This window comes from Misgurnus anguillicaudatus, chromosome 2, assembly GCF_027580225.2.
Source record: "Misgurnus anguillicaudatus chromosome 2, ASM2758022v2, whole genome shotgun sequence".
NCBI classification, from domain to species: Eukaryota; Metazoa; Chordata; class Actinopteri; order Cypriniformes; family Cobitidae; genus Misgurnus; species Misgurnus anguillicaudatus.
The window spans coordinates 43,514,639-43,540,202 of NC_073338.2; the positions used below are offsets into that span (position 1 = coordinate 43,514,639).

At 35.3% G+C, this 25,564-nt stretch overlaps 1 protein-coding gene across 4 annotated transcripts in view; it reads right to left on the reverse strand.

Moving 5' to 3' along the window:
* Nucleotides 1–3,516: 3,516 nt before the first annotated feature.
* The window catches only part of kirrel1b (kirre like nephrin family adhesion molecule 1b), a 47,707-nt gene continuing 25,659 nt past the window's right edge, over nt 3,517–25,564 (reverse strand). Inside the window, exons 2-15 of one of the 4 annotated variants that reach the window (XM_055203344.2) lie at nt 21,772–21,924; nt 20,749–20,898; nt 18,845–19,002; nt 18,617–18,767; nt 18,274–18,379; nt 18,049–18,197; nt 15,746–15,873; nt 15,378–15,504; nt 15,192–15,292; nt 9,389–9,605; nt 8,357–8,464; nt 6,553–6,659; nt 5,936–6,016; nt 3,517–5,382 (exon numbers count right to left, since the gene is read on the reverse strand). In XM_055203344.2, coding sequence (XP_055059319.2) covers nt 4,807–5,382; nt 5,936–6,016; nt 6,553–6,659; nt 8,357–8,464; nt 9,389–9,605; nt 15,192–15,292; nt 15,378–15,504; nt 15,746–15,873; nt 18,049–18,197; nt 18,274–18,379; nt 18,617–18,767; nt 18,845–19,002; nt 20,749–20,898; nt 21,772–21,924 — 2,312 coding nt within the window. In that variant the 3' untranslated portion in view covers nt 3,517–4,806. Of the gene's footprint in view, nt 5,383–5,935; nt 6,053–6,534; nt 6,660–8,356; nt 8,465–9,388; nt 9,606–15,191; nt 15,293–15,377; nt 15,505–15,745; nt 15,874–18,048; nt 18,198–18,273; nt 18,380–18,616; nt 18,768–18,844; nt 19,003–20,748; nt 20,899–21,771; nt 21,925–25,564 lie in introns of all 4 variants that reach the window. The other 3 variants (XM_055203342.2, XM_055203343.2, XM_055203341.2) reach the window with 3 other exon arrangements.

Sequence of the window (25,564 nt, forward strand, 5' to 3'; positions counted from 1 at the left end):
ATAGCTTTTTTGTACACATTCCCTAAATCGCTTGGTTGTACATGCCCCCCATTGTTCACAACTGTAATCATTTTTTTTCAGATGGGCTCACATTTTTAATATCATTAATCACATGTAGGCCTACATGACCAATTATGCCGGTTTCCTTCTTATATAATAAGAAATAACATCTACTATGAGGTACTATGAAAGATGTTTTATTTGATAATACTGTGGAAAAAATAACCACGTACAAAAACATAAAAAACCTGTGTCGATTTTTTACTATGGGACAAAGCACATAAATCATATATTTCTCTTTTATATCTTACATTTTGAAAAGATGAAGAAAACTATAAAAATATGACAAAATAAAATTCCTCATATAGTATGAAGTTCAGTTCTTGTTAACACAAGCTTGAGGGAATGAAATTCGAGTCACATCAAAATACATGCTCGCTCGTTCACACTATAAACACACACAGCATTACACACTCGGTCATCTCTGATATGTGAATTTGATCATTTCAAGAGTCAGTCTTTTCACGGCCAAATCAGTCTCTAAACCATCATGAGCTATTAACATGTTAGATATGTGGATAAAATATACCAGGCACTTTCCATGAATAGGGTACAAAACAGGTCCAGAAACTAAAAAGTTGTTTGATACTCAAGCTTGTATCTGATTTGTCACACTTTTTAAGGAATGTTACATTTTTGTGAGGAAAACGTTTAATTGTATGGAATTCATACTGATAACTGTACATATATAACATGAATGCACTGATAATCAATTTAGATGAAAGCATTTACAAGAGCTTAAATGTCCAGCTAAAGTATTTGCAACTTGTAATGCTGTATATTGTAATGTTGTCAAACAATATGGGATTTCTACTTCTATTGGGACACAAAATGCACTGTATTCATGGAATGTGAGCTCAACTTTTTTAACAGAGCTGCTCCTTTTAACTTTTTACTTTACAGATCCTCAGCACTGTACAGTTTTTATTCATTATGAATGTGGCGATGATAATCATTGCATAATTTGAAGTTTATTTTGAACAAAGGGTGTCTTTAGTGAGGCCTACTGAAATCCAGCCAGATGTCAGATCTAAACTCAATAGCATGATGTTTGGCTAAAATGTTGAGATGCTGGGTCAAACAGGAAAAAGCCCTTCAATTTGCATAAAGGGGAATTTAACCATGTAATACACTTATAAAGGCTCGGTAATTTCAATCCAGCATTGGTTCAGAAAGGGGCAAACCTAGCTGTTGGGTTAATTTAACCCAAAAATGAGAAGGCTTGACCGTACAATGGATTAAAACAATCCAGCATTTTGGGTTGAAAAAACAGCAAAGGTTAAATTACAACCCGACAGGGTCTTAGAAACTTAGGGGGTCAAATGACATTGCTTTCATTTTAGTATTTAAAACTTGATTATCAATTCTGATTTAAAAGAATACACACTTCAAAAAATGACTTCCTACTTAGTATTTTTTTAGTACCAATATCTAAAAATTCTTAAATCAAGATGCATTTTCTTGATGAGCAAAATGACCTACAAAAAATAAGTCTAGTTTTTAGACAAAAAAACATCACATTTAAAGGGGACATATCATTAAGATCAGACGTTTTTCATGTTTAAGTGCTATAACTGGGTCCCCAGTGCTCCTACCAACCTAGAAAATGTGAAAAAGATCAACCCAGTAACTTAGTTTTGGTAAACCACTCTCTGCAAGCATATGAAAAAACAGGTCATTGACATTTGGCTCCCCTTATGATGTCAGAAGGGGATAATACCGCCCCTTACCCTGCAAAAAAAAGATTTTTTTTACTTGGTATTTTTGTCTTGTTTTCAGCACAAATATCAAAAAATTCTCAAATCAAGATGTTTTTTTTCTTGATGAGCAAAATGATCTAAGAAAATAAGTCTAGTTTTTAGACAAAATGTATCAAATTAAAGTGAATATGTGGATAAAACAAGCAAAATCTGCCAATGGGTAAGCACATTTTCTTGAATTAAGTTTTTAAGAAAAAAAGTTCAAGATTTTTTGCTTGTTTAATCAACAAATTCACTTCAATTTGACTTCTTAGGTTATTTTTGCTCATCAAGAAAATGCATCTTGACTTGAGAATTTTTTTAGATATTTTTGCTTAAAACAAGAAAAAAATATTAACTAACAAAGTCATTTTTTGCAGTGTAATCTGCACTATCCAACAACACACTGCAAAAAATGATTTTCAAGAAAAAAAATTCGTAGTATTTTTGTCTTGTTTTTAGTAAAAATATCTAAAAATTCTTAAATTAAGATGCTTTTTCTTGATGAGCAAAACGACCCAAGAAAATAAGTCTAGTTTTTAGACCAAAAATATCAAATTTTAGTGATTTTGTGCATAAAACAAGCAAAAAAATCTGCCAATGAGGTAAGCACATTTTTCTTGATTTTTTTTTTAATTTAGTGTTAAAGATTTTTTGCTTACCCCATTAGCAGATTTTTTTAGCAGATTAGCTTGTTTAATGCACAAAATCACCCAAATGTGATATTCTTGGTCTAAAAACTATACCTATTTTCTTAGGTCGTTTTGCTCATCAAAAAAAGCATCTTAATTTAAGAATTTGTAGATATTTTTACTGAAAACAAAAAAAAACACCAAGATTTTTCTTCTTGAAAATCATTTTCTGCAGTGCAGCATTGCCATTTAGTGCAGAGATCAGCTCATTTGCATTTTTAAGGACACACCCAAAACGGCACATTTTTGCTCACACCTACAAAGTGTCAATTTTAACAGGCAATACACTGCAAAAAATTATTTTCAAGAATTTTTTTTTATTATTTTTGTTTTGTTTTCAGCAAAAGCATAGAAAAATTCTTAAATTAAGATTTTTCCTGTTGAGCAAAACGACCCAAGAAAAGAAGTCAAGTTTTTAGACCAAAAATATCAAATTTTAAAATAAGTGATTTTGTGTGTAAAATAAGAAACAAAATCTGCCAATGGGTAAGCTATTTTTTCTTGAATTTTTCTTGAATTTAGTGTTTAAGAAAAATTTTCAAGATTTTTTGCTTACCCCATTTGCAGATTCTTTATTATTTTATGCACAAAATCACTTAAATTTGATATCTTTGGTCCAAAAACTAGACCTATCCTCCCGGGCCGCCTTGCTCACCAAGAAAAATCATCTTAATCTAAGAATCTTTAGACACCTTCACTGAAAACAAAACAAAAATACTAAGAAATCTTTTTCTTGAAAATCATTTTTTGCAGTGTACGTACTCTGGGGACACCAAAGGTTAATTTTACATTGAAAAAAGTCTTGTGAAATGTCCCCTTTAAGTGAATTTTTCCTTAAAACAAGCAAAAAATCTGCCAACTGAGTAAGAAAATTTTTTTGAATAGGGTTAAAGATTTCAAGATTTTTCTTATCCCATTGGCATTTCTTTGCTCGTTTTAAACACAAATTCATTTAAATTAGATTTTTTATGTCCAAAAACAAGACTTTCTAAGGTCAGAAAATGCATCTTGATTCAAGAATCCCCAGAATTTTTGTCTAATAGTAAAAATTACTAGTAAAAAAAGTCATTTTTTGCAGTGCAGGCAAATGTACAAATCATAAACCTTAAAAATGTTTTAAAACCCATCTTCCTCTTCGCATTGCTTACCAAAAACCATTCAATCTTTTATCTTTTCCACCACCTTAGAAAAATACTATAAAAGCGCTTTCAAATGCAATTCAGTTAAGATACAAATATGAAAAAGCACCCTACTCTACTTTGAAAGTGTGACGGACGATTACGTGGACACTTTAGAAAAAGAAATCGAACACATGGAGGTTCACATTCAAAATCATCCTGCACATTACATGGAGGAAAAACGCACTCGCACACACATTTATATTTATATAGAAACACTTAAAGTGTCAAATACTAGTGAGGTTTTCTTGGAAGGAGGCAGAGCATGTGTTCACAGGAGAGTCTGTGAGTAGCATCTTTTAAATAAAAACAAACTCCAGCTTTTCAGAGTTAAAAGCACTGGTGGTATTTATCCAGATACTCAGATCTCCATCCTGGTCTTCATATCAGAAGTCCAAACTGGCAGCAGAAAGCTAATCCTTGGGCAGTGCAGGCATTATGTTTGAGAAACAGTGTGTTGGGTGGCCCATCTGCACTTTTGCTTGTTGCGAGTTGACCATACGGTACAGTAAATTGTTGCACAAGCGATTGTCAACTGTATCGGTATTCTTCTTTGACTGATATGCAATATTACTTGCTTATTTTGTACCTTTACAATAAATTATACAATCAGCTTGAGCCCACCCCAAATTCACACAATGTCTTACTCTTTAGATTGAGTGATGGCACAAATTTGAGCTCCTATCCAGTGTGACACTCCTATCCAGGCTTTCACTGGGCACAATGGTAGATGGCGTCTGATGCCCTCCAGCCTTTTCTTATTGGTCATTCTTTTCAATTGAGTAAACCATCCAATGGCTGCTTTGCAGGGTTGTATTATGGTGTGTGGATGGTCAGACATGCTGATACAAAGAGGAGCTTTTCGAGGATGAGATTTGCCACTTCTACCGCACATCTGGTTGTAAGGTAGACGACGCTTGGTGTTGTGGTGCGTTCTCTCTCTCACCGTAACCTCATGTGATTTCCTTTTCCGTGTCATTTTTTAATTAACAGCAATTTGGCACTTTTAAAAAGTTGGCATATATCACAATATTGATGTAAAGGATAGAAAAATCAGTGTAGTCATGTCGGAGAGTGTTTGGATCCATAACTTTTACGGACTGGGTGCGTTCACGTATTTGCATTCGTGTGTTGGTCTCACACGTGAGTCTGCATTCTTTGCGTGTGTCTCTGCGAGTACTCCGTGGGAGGGGTCGAATACGGAAATTGGGCAGAGCTGGTGTATTTTCCCATCCCTGGGTCTGGCCCCGCCCCTTGACTCGTCCCTGCCCCTTGACTTGTCCCCGCCCCCTGTCCCGTAGGATACATTTCATAGGCCGGTCCTCCCTCCAAAGGTGGGGCAAACCCTAATCTATATTGAGGTGTTGTTGAATAAGCATAGCTGTCGAAAGCTAGCGGATTGGTCGATTCCAGCAACCCGCGATCTGCGGGATAGTCTGTGGTCTTGGAGATGGGGTTGGGCGGGCCTTTACTGTGTGGCACCCTGGCAATGGTGTTAAAATGGGCATACGTGTTGTGAGCTATTCGAGATCCGGGCCGAGGTTCGTAACGGCCAGGGGGCGCAGGGTGAATGTTGGGCACCGGACCAGCGGCTGACGCCGAAACCGACGCGGGATTTGGTGGGCGAAATTCTTGGTACAGTAAGGAGCGGGTGGAGGCCCGGACATCTTCGTGCGTTGTCGCTCGAACGTTGTAGTAGCCATTAGTGGGGTCCTGAAATTACAAACATAAGCTGTTATTGTGGTAAACTTTTACTATGTTCTTACCTCAACTTAGATGAATTAATACATACCCATATTTTTCAATGCATGCACTTTTAATCTTTATACAGCGCGCTTCTTGAATGGGTTAGCATTTAGCCTAGCCCCATTCATTCCTATGGCTCCAAACAAAAGTTTTATTTTGTGCCACCATACTTACTCGTGTAACTACTCATGTAACAGTCTTTAAATAGAGAAAACATGGAAGTGTTTGGTGGCTTCTAAATTCATCTCTGTTTGGAACCATAGCAATGAATGGGGCTAGGCTAAATGCTAACACGTTCACAAAGCGCTGTACAAAGATTAAAAGTGCACGCATTGAAAAAAGATAGGTATGTATTAATTTGTCTAAGTTGAGGTAAGAACATAGTAAAATATTAAAAAACGGTGGTGTTTTCCTTTAATACACCAAGCATAGGGACCAAAAGAAATTGTTAAATAAACACACAAAACTTTCCTGCAAATGCAAAGCTGTGTGTTTGTGTAAAGAGGGCTCGGTTTCTTACCTTAGGCTCATATTCATCCACCTTGGTCTCCATAGTGTCATTGTGAGGGTCTTGCTTCAGGTCCATGTCGTCTTTGAAAGGCTGTGTGGAGGGAGAAAGGGAGACAGAGGGAAGAAACTAAACCATCAAACGACAAAACACACACACGGAGAGGGAGGAAAAGAAAAAGGGAGGGGGGGAGGAAGACAGGATATCAGCTTTATCACAACTGGAGAAGAATAGATGTTTGTGGACAGTGTCCATTATAAATCACTCTTTATTCTGTATCATTGTTTTTTATTTTGTAAAATAAAAGTAGATTACAGAATTTTAAAGTTGAGAATTAATTGGGCTTTAATAGGGGCTTTACTGGCAAATAATGGCACCAGCAATTCCAAAGTCATGGGTTTGAATCCAGAGAATGTGCATACTGCACCAGTTGTCTATAACGTCATGAGTTTGGGTGGATTGCTTTCATGTTTTTGGGGGGAACGAACGCATGAATTGTATAAAGACCACCTTAAATGTGCTTGGCACCAAAAGCACAAGCTGTGAAAATGCGTCTTTATTTCAAGGCTACTTCAAATTCGACTAAATTCAGTTTTTCTACGGATACTCACAGAATACATGGCCTTTACCATTCGTGTTGCTGTGGAGGCGCTGGCGGCCTCTTCTTCAAGACTGTGGCTCTCCTTGTTGACCGTTTCCACCTTAATGTCTGGCTTCAATGCGACTCCACGACGATCTGGAACGGTAACACAAATCCTCATAACATTGTACGTTTAATAGCAATAACCCTAACCCTGAATATGGTTCTTTGTGCTCTTTGGCAAACCATAGCTTAAAAGCAAAAAAAAAATAAAAAATGTCTTTGATATGTTTACTGGAAAACAAAACAAAAATACCTGACAAAACAAGACAAAAACTAAATATCTGCCAGTGCGGTAAGAAAAATAAACTTAAATTGAGTTTTAATATAATGAGTTGGCAATTAAGTTGAAATTGGAATTACGTTTATTTTTCTTACCACACTGGCAGATATTTTGACTTGTTTTAAATATAAACCCCTTAAGTTTCATACTTTATTTCAAGAAATGAGACTTAATATCTTAAGCCACTTTGTTTACCAAGTGAATGGGTCTCATTCACTTCGTACGTTTTTCGTATTTATACGCACACTTGAACTTCTCATGAAAACTTTCCGCCTAATTTACAACACGTGCGTACACACATGAGTTTGTTCTTATACTTGTTCTTACGTTAGTGAATTTACAGTGTTTTACATGAGCGGCTGTGTGAACGAGGTTGGTAATTTGCATTAAACACGCCCAATCCAGTTCCATATAAGGGCTCTCCGTAGCGCAGCGCTGGTCCACAGAAAACTTTAGACCAGTTTGTCACCAAAGTAAAAGAGTTCAAAAAGAAATCCCTGATCATATTATTTATTATCTGTAAAGTTTCGTTTTGCTTTGCATTTTTTATTTGGGAGGTTTCGTTGTCGCTGAAGGAAGTCAATGCTGTCCACCGACCGGAGTAACATTAAATAAGTATTAAATATGACATTTAATTAATATGTGGAGACGCACATCTGTATCTAAAATAAAACAGACATGAGATCAAGTGATTGACGTTTGGACTTCTCATTACATTTACATGACGTTTACATTAGGCACTAAGCAGACACTTTCATATAGATTTAAAAAGTGAGGAAAGAAAGCCTGACGATTTGCATCTTCTTTATATGTGTAGAAAAAATAAGTAGGCTATTATAATGTATATAATAATAATAACAATAATAACAATATAGATCATGTATAATATATAATACAGAAAATATTATATTTTTATAATATTATTATAAGAAAATATAATATAAAATATTATCATGTACATTTTACATATCAATATTATTATGTTATAATTATAGCCTAGTATTTGATTATACGTGTACATGATTATTGCGTACGAGTGGTTTTAGGTTTTCTTGAATTTTTGCGTACATTTAGAAGACATTTTGATACAAAAGTTTTTGTTGAATCACGATTTGTTCGTGAAAACATCCGTACGTACATCTCACGCACAAATTTGTGCTTGTGAATGAGACCCAATGTATCTCAATTTAAAAATGTTCAGATATTCATACTAGAAAACAAGACAAAAATGCTAAGTAAGACATTCATTTTTGCAGTGTTGAAAATGACTATAGTGTGAATTTACATTATGTATTTACAGTGAAAGTTCCTGGCAAAGGCAGTGGTGTGAGAAAGTGTGACTGTGATCTCAGTTATTGTTTACGGTTTTGAAGGAATAAACTGGTAATGTTTGTGCTAGCAGTCTATTTACTGTACATAACAGTTGGCATCATGAATTCTGGAGAAACCGGATTGATTTGATTTTAAAGAGATAAACACACAATTGCACACATAAACAAGGTGTACTTACTGCCTTTGCGTTGTCGATAGAGATAAAATATAAGAGAAAAGAGGAGAAGGAGCAGCAAAATCGAAGATCCAACAGATCCGCCTGCTATCACACCTACAGGCACTATATCTGAAACAGAGAGATATGTTAAATGGAGATGTTAAATTTGAGGGGGGATTATAGCAACTATATCTAAGACATAAAGAAATACTACATCCAGTAAAACTACCGATACCTATAAATCGGATAAAGAAATACAGCTGCTGAAAAAATAAGAGACCATTTTAATCTCTCTCAGGTCTCTTTCAGTTTTTCTAGATTTTAAGAGTTTCGATGCAAAACGAGATAAACATGTTTATTATTATGTTATCATGTTATTATTTTGTTTTATGGTGCAACTTAGCTGTATTTTTTAAGTTATAAAGGTTTAAATCAAAACAAACCAACTGCAGTTGAATTTATATTAATTTGAATGCACAACCAAAAAACGAGAGTTCTCTCGTTTTGCAACGAAACTCTTCATTTACTATTCATAGGTATGTGTTTAAGTAAAATAAGAATTTTTGTTTCATTCCGTCAACTACCGACAACATTTCTGCCAAATTATTAAAAAAATTAATGTTTTTATTTACATTTATTTACTGAAAATTTAAATGTGAAAAAATAGTGAAAATAACAAAAAAGATGCAGTGTTTTCTGTTTTTCAATACCGCAGAAAAAACAAGTTCAAATTCATTTCTCAACAACAAAATGCTAATGTTTTTACTTGTATTTTAGAAAGAATTCAAAGATTATTATTTTTTATTATTTATTTATTTATTTTTTTTTTTTAAATCCTGAATTTCATGGGTCTTGTCATGCTTTCTGTCATTTACATTTGCTGTCCGAGGTTTGCTTTTGCTAAAATTTACCAGACACTGGACTTAAATGGTCCCAGTACATCTAGAAATGATAATTAAATTCAAAACTAAAGAGGTCTCTAAAATTTTCTGTGGTTGTATAACATTTGTGGAAAGCTTTTGTAGAGACACATTTATGTTTGTATGTTCAGACCTGTTTCCTCGAGTGTAATGATCATGGTTCCCGGCCCAAAAGCGTTCCATGCAGTGCAGTTATAAGTGGTCTGGAAGTCTGATTCCATGACATTATTGATGGTGAGAGTGGAGAGAACAGCGCCCCCTTGTGACACAGGTCTGCTCTGCTCCACTGTGTATCTCTCTAACAGTGTTCCTCTCTCTTTCTCCCACACGTTCTCCTTCCAGGCCCAAACCTGTAGCACAAACACACATGCACATTAGGGTGGTCCGTAAAATGGCTCAATTTTTTTATGTCAACTCTCATCCCCTAAATGTGTTAGGATATCAATAAAAACACACTGTGCAAAGTTTTGAATTGTTCCTAAAATATCTTAAGGTTGCTCAAAGCCTTTGAATATTTCCGAAATCACATATTTTTGCAAAAACTACCATTTAAAAACGCACAACACATAAAACTTGCTTCTTGGAGGGTAACTTTGTTCCAGTTATTTCAGTCTATTTTGATCCGAGTAACCATATAGCAGCCGCAGATGTTGTATTTTTTGTTTTAGACATTCTGCATGAATCGCGAAAACTTAACGGAAGACCTGGTGCGATTTTCACAGCCCACGACGTAAGTAGGCATTTTTGACGATACCGAATAATACGCAACTCAATTTGCTGTAATGGCTTTTCTGACCCCGACATGCGCAGTGGGAACCGCCTGTGACGTGAACCGTGAAGGGGTCTATAAGTATAGCTTAGCACAAAGTATCACATAATATGTGAATATGTTAAACTTAAAAGGTCTTAAGCAACCTCTTAATATTAATTAATATTGAAAAGATTTTGCCCAATTTTTTTATTTATTATTCAACATATTGGTGAGGTGAGAGCACGAACTTTTAAAAGTTGAGAAATAAGGACCATCCTACACTGCAAAAAAAAAGATTTTCAAGAAAACCTTTTCTTAGTATTTTTGTCTTGTTTTCAGTAAAAATATCTTAAAATTCTTAAATGAAGATGCTTTTTATTGATGAGCAAAATAAGTCTATAGTTTTTAGACCAAAAATATCAAATTAAGTAATTTGGGGATAAAACAAGCAAAAAAATCTGCCAATGGGGTAAGCAAATTTTTCTTGAATATTTCTTGAATTTAGTGTTTAAGAAAAATGTTCAAGATTTTTTTTGCAAAATTGTATCATGGTACATATTATGCCATTTCAAAGAGTACTGTAGCAACTAGGGTACATATTTTGACCATTTCATCTTTCAGTGTAGGGTAGGATGTAACAATACTAAAATAAAAATATAAAAGTAATCCCTTTTTCTGAGTAGTTCCTAGACACTAAAACTCTTTAAGGATTTTCTTCTGAACTCTGGCGGAGTGGATAATTCATACAAAATGAACAATGCTCCATCAAATATTTACAGTGGTAATGTCCCTCTCAAGCTAACAACAGCGAGGCTAAGAGTGGCGGGTGCGCATCGGGAAGGACGAGAAGATGATGAACATGAGCATATGGCCCATTCTCGCTCTCCTTTCCTCTGCCCTCATTCATTATTTCATAAGTACCGTCTTCACATTAAGGCCAGTGCTGTTGTGCCATGTCTTATTATCTAGAAAGCAATCAGAATGTGAAAGAAAGAGAGAGACGGAGAGAAAGAGGCAGGCACATTGTTCACGCTGTCTAGGTGCTGGTGTAGTTGGAGAAAAACTCAGCTGGTACATTTTATCAACAAAAAAAGGGCGATAAATTGTTCATAAAAATAATTTATGTTGTTATCGATAATGCAGGTCTAATCAAGCAGATGGCATTTAACTAATGCTCATGCTATTGTGACCCTGGACCACAAAACCAATAGCCTGGGTGCCAGCCGATCTTAGCCCCGCCCACCACAATTTGAAAAACGGGGAAGATCGGTCTGGGGATTCACCGTTGAGGAACTACTATGCGAATACCAAAACCGGCCGACGAATCAAATTTGGAGGGCGGGCTTTATACGATGATGGACAGATGATCAACAGTAACGTATGAACCACGTCACCAAAGAGCGCGTGTGTTCAATCTGTTTACAATGAAATGGCTGCCGCTGGTGAATTCAGATGTGTGGATTCTGACATTGAGTCTGTTCTAAAAGATATCGACAGAGCATTGATTTAAAAAGAGGAACAGAGAAACGCGATCAAGGCATTTGTTTATGTTTTCGCCGTCGTTCCTATGGAGGACAAAGTTAAAGAAGCAACTGAAATGCGTATCACGGCGATGCAACTCGGCGTGCACGACGAGATGGATATAATTAGCGGTCGTTGCCAGCTTCTTTTCGGAAGCCTGGAATCATGACTGCTGAATAAGTGAAGGGACATGCTAGGCTCCGATATTTTTCAAGCCAACGTAATGGGTAGCTATCGTCGTGGATGAAGTTCACCTAACGTACAAATGGTAAGAGATAGTCTTACTGTATGACTTAGTAAATACTTAATGTTGTGATATAAATGAAATGTTGTAAACATAGTAGGTGTTGATGTACCTTCGCTAACTCAGACTTAGTATAATTACAATGATGTTAGTATCATTGTAGCGAAATTACTAGCAGTTCGGTCAGGCTGCTAAAGACGCCATTTCAACATGAGTCACACACTCCGTTGCTCTGATTGGTCGCATGTCTGTTCAATTAAGTGCAGAGGCATTTTTTTGGTTGAGACACGCCTCATAATTTTAGCTCAATGGAGCGGTATCAGACTCAAATTCTGACTAGAATTGAGTATGACAACGTCAGGCTACAAAACCAATCATAAAGGTCAATTTTTATAGATAAATAAGCTTTTCATTGTTGTATGGTTTGGAGAATATTTGAGATGCAACTATTCACTGAAAAATATGATTCATTGAATTTAATGGTTTTTTTTGGGGTGGGTGGTTGCAGTCAATTTAGTTAAGCTACATTTAAACAAAAAAGATTAGTAAAGTAAAATAAAATATAAAACTTTTGTTTAAATGTAGCCTGAATAGATTGATTGCAACCACTTACCTTAAAAAAATTGATTAAATTCAATGAATCATTTTTTTTCAGTGTTTGAAGGGTGCAAATAAATAAATAAATAAATAAATAAATAAATAAATCGAAATATTGAGAAAATCGCCTTTAAAATTGTCCAAATAAAGTACTTAGCAACACATATTACTAATGATATAGGGCTGGGCATAGATTAATCTAGATTAATTTTATACAAAATAAAAGTAATTTTTTGCATAACATATGAGTTTGTGTGGTGTGTAATTATTATGTAAGGGATAATGTAGAGGCAGGACCAGACGCGAAGCGGTATCACACTGAAGGGGCTTATTTACCCGATACCTACCGGCTGCCTCTACATTATCCCGCTTATTACACGGCTACTTGCCACATAAGAAAAAAAAACTGGACATGAAAATGAATTTGAAACATTTTATTGGCATATTTGTTTTAAATTAACATTTTTATCCTTCCGCGAAACTTTGCACAGATGCATAAAATGATCGTAAAACCTTATTTAAGATCCTCTGCTTCATACTTGTCTGTCTCCATTTTTTTCTCTTTTAGCCAGTCTTTGAGAAGTTTTAATGCCCATTCTGTATTTTTTTGTGTGTTGGCTTCTTAGCTGTCATGCTCTATTTTGTCAAGTTCAGTCAGCTCTTTCCATTCTTGTGGTTGTCCAGTGTTTGTCACAAGATGGCGCCAAACAGTAATCTTTGTTGGCGCGGAGGGATTTAAAACATGCAAGTAGCACCGGCTATGTGTTATTATTTTGGAGCGGTTATTATTTGAAAAGAACGAACCTGCAAATGTCTCAACTGACCAATCAGAATCAAGCATTCCAGAGAGCCGTGTAATAAGTATATATAACACACACACACACTCATGTATGTTAATAAACATTATGTGTATATATATTTATTTAATAAAATAAAAAAACGATATATAAATTAAAAAATTCTTAAATTTATATATACATGTATGTGTGTGTGTTTAATATACATAATATTTATACACAACACAAACTCATATATTATGCAAATCAAGATTAATCTATGCCCAGCCCTTTAATATACATTTTTATATATTTATGGTAGGAATATTAAATACTATATTTTATACTATATAAATTCATGGGACATGATCTTTACTTAATATCCTAATGATTATTGGCATAAAAAAATCAACAATTTTGACCAATACAATGCATTGTTGGCTATTGCTACAAATATAGCCGTGCTACTTATGACTGGTTTTGTGGTCCAGGTTCACATATCCAGTATAAGTTAAAATCTTAACATCATCCATTTTATTTATTTTTTGCCAATAACAATTTACATTTTGTGTCTTTTATTAATAAAGGTATTCAGGTGTTTCGCATATCGGATTCAGGTGTTTTACATGTTTTTCATGTACATATTGATTAAATATCTCATGCCAAAAAGCACATTCACATTAAAAACTAAAATAGAAATAAGGATTGGAAGGACTGATGAAGGAGAAAGTTAAAGAGGGAGTGACAAGAGTACAGATCAGGAGAGAAAGCGAGACAGAGCGATAGAGAGAGCGAGCGAGAGAGTAAAGTAAGGAGGATGAGGGTTAAGTACTGAGATTGTTAAAAGCCCATTCATTCATTTGTCATGTACTGTCGTCTGCTGGTCATAATTATAACTGAAAGGTACAGGACATTACCCCCCTCACTTATTTAATATCATTTTGACCTCTATTTCTCACACTTCCTTGGCGTTGCGGGCTCTCTCTCTCTTTTCTCTCTCACTCTCTCTCTCTCTCGCACACACACACACACATATTCAATTAGCTATAGTGTACCGATGATGAAGAAAGGACAAATAAAGTACAGCTAGAGGCACCAAACACAGCTTTTAGGGGGGTAAATCAACCAATAAACAGACTACGTACTGTATTACAGTATATTATGTATTTAAAATTGTTGTGGTTAAGTTTTGAATTAGATGAAGGATAGAAACACTAAAGTGTGTAGATGCTGTGTTGGGGAAAGTTACTTTTAATAATAATGCATTACAATATTAAGTTACTCCCCAAAAAACTAACTAATTGCATTACTAAGTTACTTTTCATGAAAAAAAAAATACTTACTTTTCTTTTGCATTACTTTTTCTTACTTGGCAGAGGCTTTATTTCTTTAAGGCCTTGCAGGTTTTTTTTATGACTGAGAAGTTCTGCATTCAGAAATTGCATATTTTTATTGCAAAAAATTTCAAGCTCTGGCCCGCCATCCCCGTTTCTCAAATTGGTCCCGCTCATGTTCAGTTGAATTATTAAAATATATAAAATTATATATTTAATTATTACAATATATAAAATAAATTAAACTGAAAAGTAACTTGTATTACTTTTTTTTAAGTAACTAAAATATCTATGTGTACATTTATAAAGCAATGCGTTACTTTACTCGTTACTTCAGAAAAATAATATTATTACGTAATGCACGTTACTTGTAATGCGTTACCCCGAACACTGAAAAAAATCTCAGTTTGCACATGATTGAATTAAGTTTTCTTAAAATGATTTTTCTTTAAAAAAATTTGTTGAATCTTGAATTTAATTATGTACACCAGTTCAACGTAATTGAATCAAGTTTTCTTAAAATTAAATTTATTTTAATTAATGTTAATTTCATTTTAAGAAAACATAACTTAATCATGTGCAACCGATGTCCAGAAGTTTTTTTCAGTGTATTTTCTCAAAAAAAAAAAAAAACTTATGCAACACAGCTTTTTTCAGTGAATCTTTGATAAAGTGAAGTTGTACTGTATGTGTATGCAGAGGTTTCAACTCACAATTTTGTCTGGCGGAGGGGTGCTGGCAATGTAGCACTTGATTTCCCCCTTCTCTCCTCTCACAGCGTACTGGATTGGCTCGCTTGATATAATCGGAGGACCTGGACAGCCATTTAAAACGATTAAATGGTGCATTGCATGTTCACCAATGTGTACATTTGCAAAGTTTGTAAGCGTGCTACTGACCATTGACGGTAAGCGTGACCTCCGTCTCACCGACGCCGATTCTGGGCACAATGGCTTTACAGACATACTGACCAGCATCCGCTTGGCTCACAGACTTCAGGAATAACTGATTACTGTTACTGAGGACCTAAACAATAATTGAAAAACAGTTACTGGTAATGCTTTTAGGTCCATATGCTTTGCCCAACATATGAAGTCTGGCGCCATCTAGTGGGCAAACTTTACTATAAAATGTGATCCAGAGGTCTTCAAGACAAGACTTCAGATGAGTAGATAAGGGGCACTGGGTGTCCTCCAGCAAAAGAGTTGAGTAAAACAAATTGATGTTTGTACTGTATTGGTACATGTTTAGGGTGCACTGCACTTACCATACTGGAGCCCTTTTTGGTCCACGTGAGGGTGAGTGGTGGATTTCCTGACCACTTACAATTAAGTGTGACATCAGAATCAGCATCTACAGTTACAGGCCTCGGTTCCACAACCAGAATCGGACCAACTATGAGACAAAGAGTAAACATGAGCAGAAAAAACAATGGTAATGGATCGGACAATGGAAAGTTTAAATGTACTGTTAATAGATAAATGAATGAATAAAAGTTATGGACAGAAATGCAAGCAGTGAAGTGGGGAGTGTAGTACAGTAGCTCACATTTATTCAGAAAAATACACCTGTGTTTTGTAAAAGAAATAAAAAAATATTCAAATAATTTTTTTTATGTATTACTAAGTGAATTTCCTTGCAAGGATACATTAAACATGTCTTATAAATAATATAAAAAAATGTGTATCATCATTTCTTTAAATTATTTTATAGGACACATAATTTTTCAATGAAACCCTTAAATCCAATAGAGGTTATTCATGTAGATTTTTTTTTGGTGCATTTTAGGAATAAATGATTTCAAGGGTATGGGTGAGAGCCACGATAAACTGTACAATCCACTACAACATTTATAAATACACTAAAATCCACTACAACATTTATAAATACAGTACAATTCACTACATAATTTATAAATACACTACAATCCACTACAACATTTATAAATACAAATACATATCAATGATATCATGCCTTGATTTGTCTCTTGTTTATTACAATTATTAAAATGATCATATGTGTTAAATTATAATAAATTATTTAAAAAGTGCCCAGATGGCAGGCAACCATTGAAACAATGTTAAAAATAGTTGATTTGTCAATGTTAATTACATTGAATCAATATTACGTTTGCACCCTTCTTTACTATTGAAAAATATTGACATTTCAATAAACAGCCATTATGGTGATTAGTGTTTGCTTTAGTTGAGCCATTGACTTTCAGTAAGTTGCATTTTTCTTTTCTCAGTGTTTGTATGTGTTTATGTTAAAAACATGTGCATTAAAAAAGAAAGATGGGTTTCAAAGTTAGGTTGAAATTGGTTGCTTTTTATGTAGATATCAAGATGATATTAAATTAAGCTGCTTTACATGATGATGATAATTCGTTTTTGACTGTTATAATTGTTCTGGTTTGTAAATGCACTGTGACAAGGTAAACAGAAAACATACTGTCACATTCAGATATTATCACTCATCCTACAAATCTCAACAATTGTAACAATCATCAAACTAATTAAGATAAAACGATGCAGCATGAAGCTTTCTTTTGTTAATCGTTACCATTGATGATCTCATAGACTGATTCATGATTTAACATTCTAAGTATGTTTTTATAATTCAGAAAATAACAGACCTGACAGTGCTTCCAACTAGCACTATAATACCGTATCATCCATTTTTTACACCGCACGCACACATAAGAAATATTATTTAGTTAAATCTACAATTCCATTACTTGATTACATAAGATACAAGTTTACTTTGCAATAGCAGTAGTATCTTAAAACATGTTTCAACAGCCAAAGAAAACTTAACATTAAATAGGTACAAGAGTCAGGGGCCCACCTAAAGCAAACACTGATCACCATAATTGTGGTTTGTTAAAATGTCAATATTTTTTCATGTTAACAGATGGTGATATTGATTCTATGTGATTAATATTGACAAATCAACAATTTTTAACATTGTTTCAATAGTTGCTTGCTATCTCGGGTGTTGACTTCCAGTGTCATAAATCATTTGGTAATAAACTTTTTTACACACCATACCCCCTCCAAAAATCAACCCAGTTACATTAAACATCCTTCACAAATAGCTTTTGAGTAAAAGCCTCACTTGTTAATAAAGTTGTGACTTGTGAAGTGACTTGTATAACTTAAAATGTTTGGTTGTAGATTGAGCCGAGAAAGCCAACAATGTCATTACAGCATAATCTGCGAGAACACTTTGCACTTTAATTTTTATTAAAATGCTTGTAAACATTTCGGTAAGACTCATGTGCAAATGTAGAAGAATGTGTGACAGGTATGTTTAAGTCATATGATGTTTAAATGTCTACTTGCTTTTAATTACTTAAAATATGCATATGCGAAACACAAAATCAGAATGGTTTACCAAAACAAAGTTACTGGGTTGTTCTTTTTCACATTTTCTAGGTTAATAGAAGCACTGGGGACCCAATTATAGCACTTAAACATTAAAAAAGTCACATTTTCATAATATCTCCCCTTTAACATATTTTTTTCAATGTCTCTGTTGGTGCTTTCCAGAAAATACAGATATACTCACAATGGACGTCCACCAATATACTGACGTTAGTGCTCCCCACTGCATTAAAGACCAGGCAGGACACAGGCTCTGTGAAGAACGAGTGATCTGCTGTGGTCTCAAACACACTTTCTCTGGCTCCGTCCAGAATCACACCTCCCTTAGCCCACCTACAACACACACACACGTAAATTAAACACGAGCAGAGAGAGCACATTACTGAGAACAGCATAAAACCTCACTAACCTGTAACCCATAATGGGAGGGTTGGCAATGGCCTGGCAGGTAAACGTAACCCTCTCTCCTTCAAGAACAGAGCGAGGCTCTATGGACAGAATTACTGTGGGGGGATCTAAACAAAGAGAAAGATCATCAGGGTTATTTGTATGAATCACGCTAACACAGAATGTGTTCCTGTACAGCTCTGTGGTAGAGAATTGCATTTGCAGAGCAAAAGATCAAGGGTTCAAACCCAGGGAACACAAATACTGATAAAAATGTATAGCTTGTAATCACTTTGGATAAAAGCGTCTGCCAAATGAATTAATATGTAAAGTTACACATTCAAAAAAAACATACAAACACTCACGGTGGATGTTGAGAGTGACGGTTGCCCTCTTCCCAAGAGGGGTTGCCAGGTTTGACGCCACACAGGTGAAATTCCGGCCTGTGTCTTTATCCACTGGGTGAATCTCTAGAAAGCTGCGTGTGGTCACTCTTTTCCTGTCTGCTAAAACCTCCTGAGAGAATATAAATGAATAGATTAATAATAGATAGATTAGATGCAGTAGATTCATGTTTATGTGTCTTAACTCACGGTGCTCGTATGGGCTCCCTCCACTAAAATCCCATCTTTCTGCCATTCTATTGTGGATAGTGGCTTTGCTCCTCGTGACACACATGTGAGGTTATATGCGGTTCCTGCAGTTAACAGGATCTCTGGAGCGCCCTCAATAATAGGTCCTTCAGGAGGGACTTTACAAACAGACAGATAGAGACACAAATTATTAAAGAGGACTTGGACAATGCACATAGATGGTTATTAATTTTCCGAGATATAATACATATGCTCATGGAGTTGCGTATAAATAGCACGAACTGTGAAAATCGTGCAATACATACGCCAAATTCCGATTTGGTGTGCATATGATACGCCAGTCCTTCCCATTCACTTAAACAGCAATTAAAAAAATTTTTTTTGCTTTTTTTACCATTTTCGCTTGAGTTTAGGGTTAGAACAACTTCTTGATATAAAAAAAAATGTCATCCTAACCCAAACCCCAATTCTAACCCCACCTCCAAGCGACCATAGCTTAAATATAAACAAAAACATCAAGAAACCTGTATATTAAATAATCTCCTTAAGCAAATCTCAAATCTAACCCTAAACGCAAGCAAAAATGGTTTAAAAAAAAGAAAAAAAAAACTATTGAATTGAACAGTTGAAATTTGGTGTATGTATTTCACGCTTTTCACACTTCGTGCTATTTATACGCATCTACATGAGACTGGGTAGGCTGGGCACAAACTAACACGAGGTAAGTTGTAACAAAGACTATTTAAATTTTTGAACAGGGTTGAGCAATTAGATTTTCAGGTATAGTTTTCATGCTCTCGCGCAAATTTATGGAAAGGTATCATGTTTTTTTCACAGAGTTATTGATGAACGAGTGTTTTGGGTGTCATGTAAGTAAATTTTTTCATCATATGTTTTTTCGGTTTCTGAGTTGGGTGTGTAAGATACCAAAACCAATGTTAGGTCATATTAATCAGTGTCTGACTAAAACATAGCATCAATTTGAAATATGTCTGCAGCTCTTAGCAACTTTTTGGTGGGCTTTAAAATATTTTGACCCAGCGGGGTTGTAACACAGCTTTACAACTAACCCCTTAGCAGTAACGATATGAAAATCGCTAATGTTAGCATAATTTCTTGCCGTTGTTTTAAATAGGCTAAACATGAATGATTGCTGGCTGCCACCAAAATAAATGCGCCTGTCTTATCAAAAATTGCGTCAAAATTTATATTTGTTCATATCTTTATACATTGATTGAATAAGGTCACGTCAAAGATTGAAATCATAATGAAATGAATGGCTAAAATCAGACTTTGATTTTCATTATCTCAGAATTTGATTTTGAGACTTCAGTCTGGTTTCACAAACCGGGTCACATAAAAAAAAATTGTCATAAATGTGCTGCTTTTTCACACATATTTAGACATTTGTATCCATTTATAATTGAACTATTAGAAAAGTGCTGGATGAATGAATACAGTGTGGATACCTGTCTATTATAGACAGATATATAAACAATATCCACTTCAAGTATACAGACAAAATAGTATTTAAATATTTGCCTGCAAACGTAATTTTTAGCAAGTGTTACAACTAACCCCCTGCCTGTTACAATTAACCCCACCTATGGGGTAAGTTATAACGGTTGCACTTCCTTCACGTTTGATGTAATTGTCTTAGAATGGTAAGTAATAGAAACAAACTTCAAATGTTCATTTGTAGCTCAAAACTCAATTTTTTTTAATGATTGAGCCAAAAGCAAAAAGCATTAGTTTGTGCCCCGCTCTCCCCTATATGATATATGAATGTATATGTATATATAGTAGGTCTTTGGGGTTTTCATGCACATACTATACAAACTGCACAACGCAGAACATAGTAAGGGTACCTGCATTTATATAGTACATAAGAAGTGTATACTCACTAAGAACAGTCAATTTGGCTCTTCTTGATCTCAGAGCAGCTTCAGTGGCTTGACACTCGTACAGCGAATCATCCGACAAGTCTGCTGACGTAATCTCCAGATTATACTGCCCAACATCCAATATACGCAAAACACGATACCGCGGCCATGCTGAAACACATAGCGATGTTCATCTCTTAGTGGCATGCATGTATTTTTTTTAACAGGGATGGTAATAACGACAAATGTCATGTTTAGCATTTTTCAGCATAGCTTACATATAAAGTCCAAATGATATTTAAACAATTTTATACAATTTATACTCATACTTTATGCATGCAATATTTTTTATCTTAAATGCATGCAAATTACCTCACTTATTTAAAAAATATTTTTATTATTATTAGACTATTTTCTATTTATGTATTTTGCTATGGCTTGTGTTTATCACCAGAGGGCAGCACTTCAACACATTGGCATTCAGACTGCACACTCTCTCGTCCTCTCTCTCTCTCTCTCTCTCACACACATTATGACATCATCGATCTGGATACCAGGAGGACAAAAGTATTGGCAACGATTACATCATCCTTTAGCTCAGCCAATCGGCGAGCAGACGTTTAACCTGTGCGTGTGTTTGCACATCTATATGTGTATGTGTCTGCGATTGGAGCACGGACAAAAGATCAACGTGTCTAAAAAAAGAAAAGGAGAGACCGGGACAGAGGACAAAGGAAGAAAATAGTGTTTAAACAAAGAAAAGAGGGGAAATAAATAATTCTTGCATCATTTTGAAAGAACTGGGATAGGGAGGTAAAGCATGGGCTGTATGTTGCATATATGTTGCATGAACACAGCCATATAGGTTGTGTAGTTTTGTGTGAGCCAGATGACAAACATATATGGTGAAATCATGTTTTATTTTCATTCTTATAATGTCCCTAGGTTTGTGTGAGGGTCACGTTTACAGGTTAGTCTGGTGGTACAAAGGTGAGTCAATGAGATTTTCTCACTCATGTACCTTAAGCGCATATGTGTGCTTACCTCTCAGGTCCTCTCCGATGCCAAGAGCAAGACCATCTTTAGTCCACTGTACGATGCCGGTGTAGTTAAACACTACGCAGGACAGGACCACCCTCTCTCCGACCACCACTGACTGATCTGCCGGCTCCTGCGAAAACCGTGGGCCACCCAACACTGAGAGACAAACAGAGAGAAAGTGCCAGAGTCTAACCGCATATACAGTATATTGCTGTATACATTATGTCTTACTGTAATATACATTACAGTAACATTAACATCTTACTGTAATAAGTGTACATTAAAGGTCGTTTTTCGCTAATGTATACCACACACGGGCGCTTGTGGCCACATCCCAGACATTTTCACAATTACGTCATCGACGAAAAGATATTTCTGAAAAATTCTGTCGCTCGCTTGTCCTTTCTCTCCTCCTCCGGCACATTACACTCCTCCAGGATTACTGCTAACAGTCCAATTAGCTAATTAAGGCAAAACTTGTTAATAAAAGGGAGGAAAAAAGAAAGGGTGCGCCTCGGGAGGATTACATTTACAGCTGTTAAACAAAAACTCCCTTTTACACTTAAAGGGACAGTTCACCCAAAGTTACTGTCATTGTTTAGTTTCACTCTCACATAAACAAAAAGAAAAATGTTTACCAAATAATGAAAGAATAAACTTTTCCTAGGCTATCGAGAACTTTAAAATAATAAAAAAAAGGACCATGCAGACCCTTTATCAATATTATTGAGGGTTTAAGAGCATAACCAAAATCAATTTGCTGTGAACCAATTCTTAAAGAAGGTTTCTGGCATTTCGTTCCTATCATTAAACCAGCCGTCCCTCTCTCATTTCCTTAGTCCTTGAGCCGTGATTGGATCGCACTGGATGACATCATCGTTCTTGTGGCGCAGCTGCTTATGACAGTGTTTAATGACACCGGCTCGTGTATCAGAATGCTCGAAACGGCTTCGCTCGGTTCATCAGTGATGCAAAAGTGCCCTCAGAACAAAGACAAAACATCTGATGTCTGATTCATAAACGGACTTGTTGTGTGCGAGTCTGTATGTGTGTGAGTGTTTTCGAAAACTCTGAAGTACTTCCAGATGCTACAGTATCAGCGAAACATCCCTGAAGTGTTGATGCCAAAATGTAACCGTCTAGAAAAGTACAGCCGAGTGCAAAACGTCAAAGAGAGAGAGCCTTAGAGATGGGATCAAAACAAAATGTTTTGATTTTGAGTTGCAACTTATAATTACTTTATAATTAGGAAAAAATGTGAGAGTGAAGTTCGAAAATCTCAGACTTAATGCCGCATTGCAAATGGCTGGCGATGATGTCATACAGTAGTGACCTGTCTGCGTCTTTTCTTTCTTTGTGATATTTTGCGATCCATTTTCACACAGGTTTTCTTATTTCTCTATCATCTGTTTACAGTCATGATTTATTTACCCTTTCATTTCTCTGTGGCGCTAATTGCTTTAAGAGTAGTACGCGTGCTAACCTATGCACACATCAGCTTTCATTAACGTCACTGAATGAGCACACCGTATTTGTTTGTATGTGTGCTAGCATACATAGACCTCTGCTCGGTTTGGTTTGTCTTTTCTCTCTTCTACCTGTTTTACGGTCTGTGTGTGTGTGTGTCACTTTTTTGTTTGTTGATCTGTTTAGCAAAAGTGTGAATAGAGTTCTCCCACTTCACTCTCGCTCTCTCCCACTCATTCCTAAGGGAAATGTAAATGGAACGGAGGAGAGGAGCAAACTTTAATTTTTGCATCACTCCTTCTTTCCCATCTGACTCAGCCCACTGTCTTCTTTCCTCCCTCTTTCAAATACCCTCATCATTCCTCGTTTGCTCTTATTGCCTCGTTTACCTTAGTTGTAATAACATATTGTTTTGATTCATCCTTTATCTCTTTCATTCAGGCTGAGTTAGTAATGTTGACTTTCCTTAGCTTTTCCCTCGCTTAATTTTCTAAGACATACTGTATAGATACTGTATATAGTCATTTGACAAGCCAAGAGGATAACACATCTTACCCCACTCTCTCCTACATGTTAATTTAACTTGAGCTGGTATAATTTACATTTAAAGCATTGTAAGCTCTACCACAGTGTTTCCCAACCCTGGTCCTCGGGCACCCCCTCCCAGAAAGTTTAAGATGTCTCCTTATTTAACACACCTGATTTAACTCATCAGCTTGTTAGGGACACATGTTTACCATTTTGGAAGGAGGCTGATGAGTCAAATCAGGTGTTTTAAATAAGGAGACATCTAAAACTTTCTGGGAGGGGGTGCTCTACCACATGGTAAAAAGAAAAAGAAGTACACTTCCATAATGCATTTAAAGTGCTCTATTTTTGCACACTTGATATGTACTTAATATACATAAAAAGATGTAACTTAATTTTTTTAGGACTTCTTAACCCTCCTGTTATGTTAAAATTTTAGCAACACTTTTAATAGTTGGGGTCAAATTGACCGCAAATAGTTTAATATATGCTTAATAACTTCAAATTTAAAATAAAATTGTAGGAAAAACATAACTTTTTTTTATATATACATTATGGGTCGGTTTCCCGGATAGGGATTAGACTAGTCCTAAACTAAAATAAATGTAAGAGCTGTCCAAACTGAAAACAACTTGCACTGACAGATCTTAAAATACATCAGTGGCCTTTGTTTTGCTTCAAAAGGCACACAAGTAAAGTTTTTAGTAAGGCATGTTTGTTAAAAATAACTAATTAAACTAGTCCCTGTCTGGCAAACCACCCCAAATTATTTATTTAATAGATTCATTTCTATGAAAACGTATGTTTTGTAGCACATACATTTTGTGTATATTTAGTAAAAAAATAACAGTATTGGAAATAATATGTAGCATTTATTTTATTTGAGAACAGTTTTACCACATATTAATAGTAAAAAACACTCTTTAGATCAGTTTTCCAGGAACACTGTGTGTACTGTATGTACATTTACTGTACTTGGCAGACACTTTTATCCAAAGTGACTAATGGCAACATCAAATAAAAAAATATCAAGGAAAATTCAAAAAGTAGGTTTTAAGGTTTAAAAATACAATTAGCATATTTTTTTTGAGATGTCAAAGTAGCATTGGGGTCAATTTGACCCCAAACATAATAGGAGGGTTAAGAAAATATAAACTAAAATGTGCTTTTAAAAGGCCGGGGTGAAGAGGCCACATAAGGGCCCCACTCGGATTGACAGCTGGCCCACCCAGTCAGAAGAGGCACAAAATATTTTTGTGGGAAGGCAGAAGAAATGCATGCATGAATGATAATCACTTTAATAATAATTGCTCAAATATTCAGAAATAACTAACTATTTATTTAGAAAGTTTATAATTTGCATGCGTTTCTAAACCTTGCAAATGTTAACATTCAAGCAATTTTAAACAATCCAGGGTGCTCTTCAAATCGGACCTATAATAACATTAAGAAAAAAGAAAAAATGAGGCACTCCTGATAAATGTATAAAAGCCTTTAATCAAAAAATGGCTATACGCGTTTCAACTACACAGTTTTCATCAGGGCATCAATGATGAAAACTGTGTTAAACCTCTTCAGGGGTTAGTGACATTACAAACTAGTGCTGCCTCACGATTAGTCGCGACTAATCGTACATTATATACATAATATACATTATATATAAATATAAACGTGTAAATACACATGCAAATCTTTCTTAATTATATACATGCGTGTGTATGTGTGCATTTATACATAATTATTATACACAGTACACACACATATATTATGTAAACAAAAACGTTTATTCTGCAAACGATTA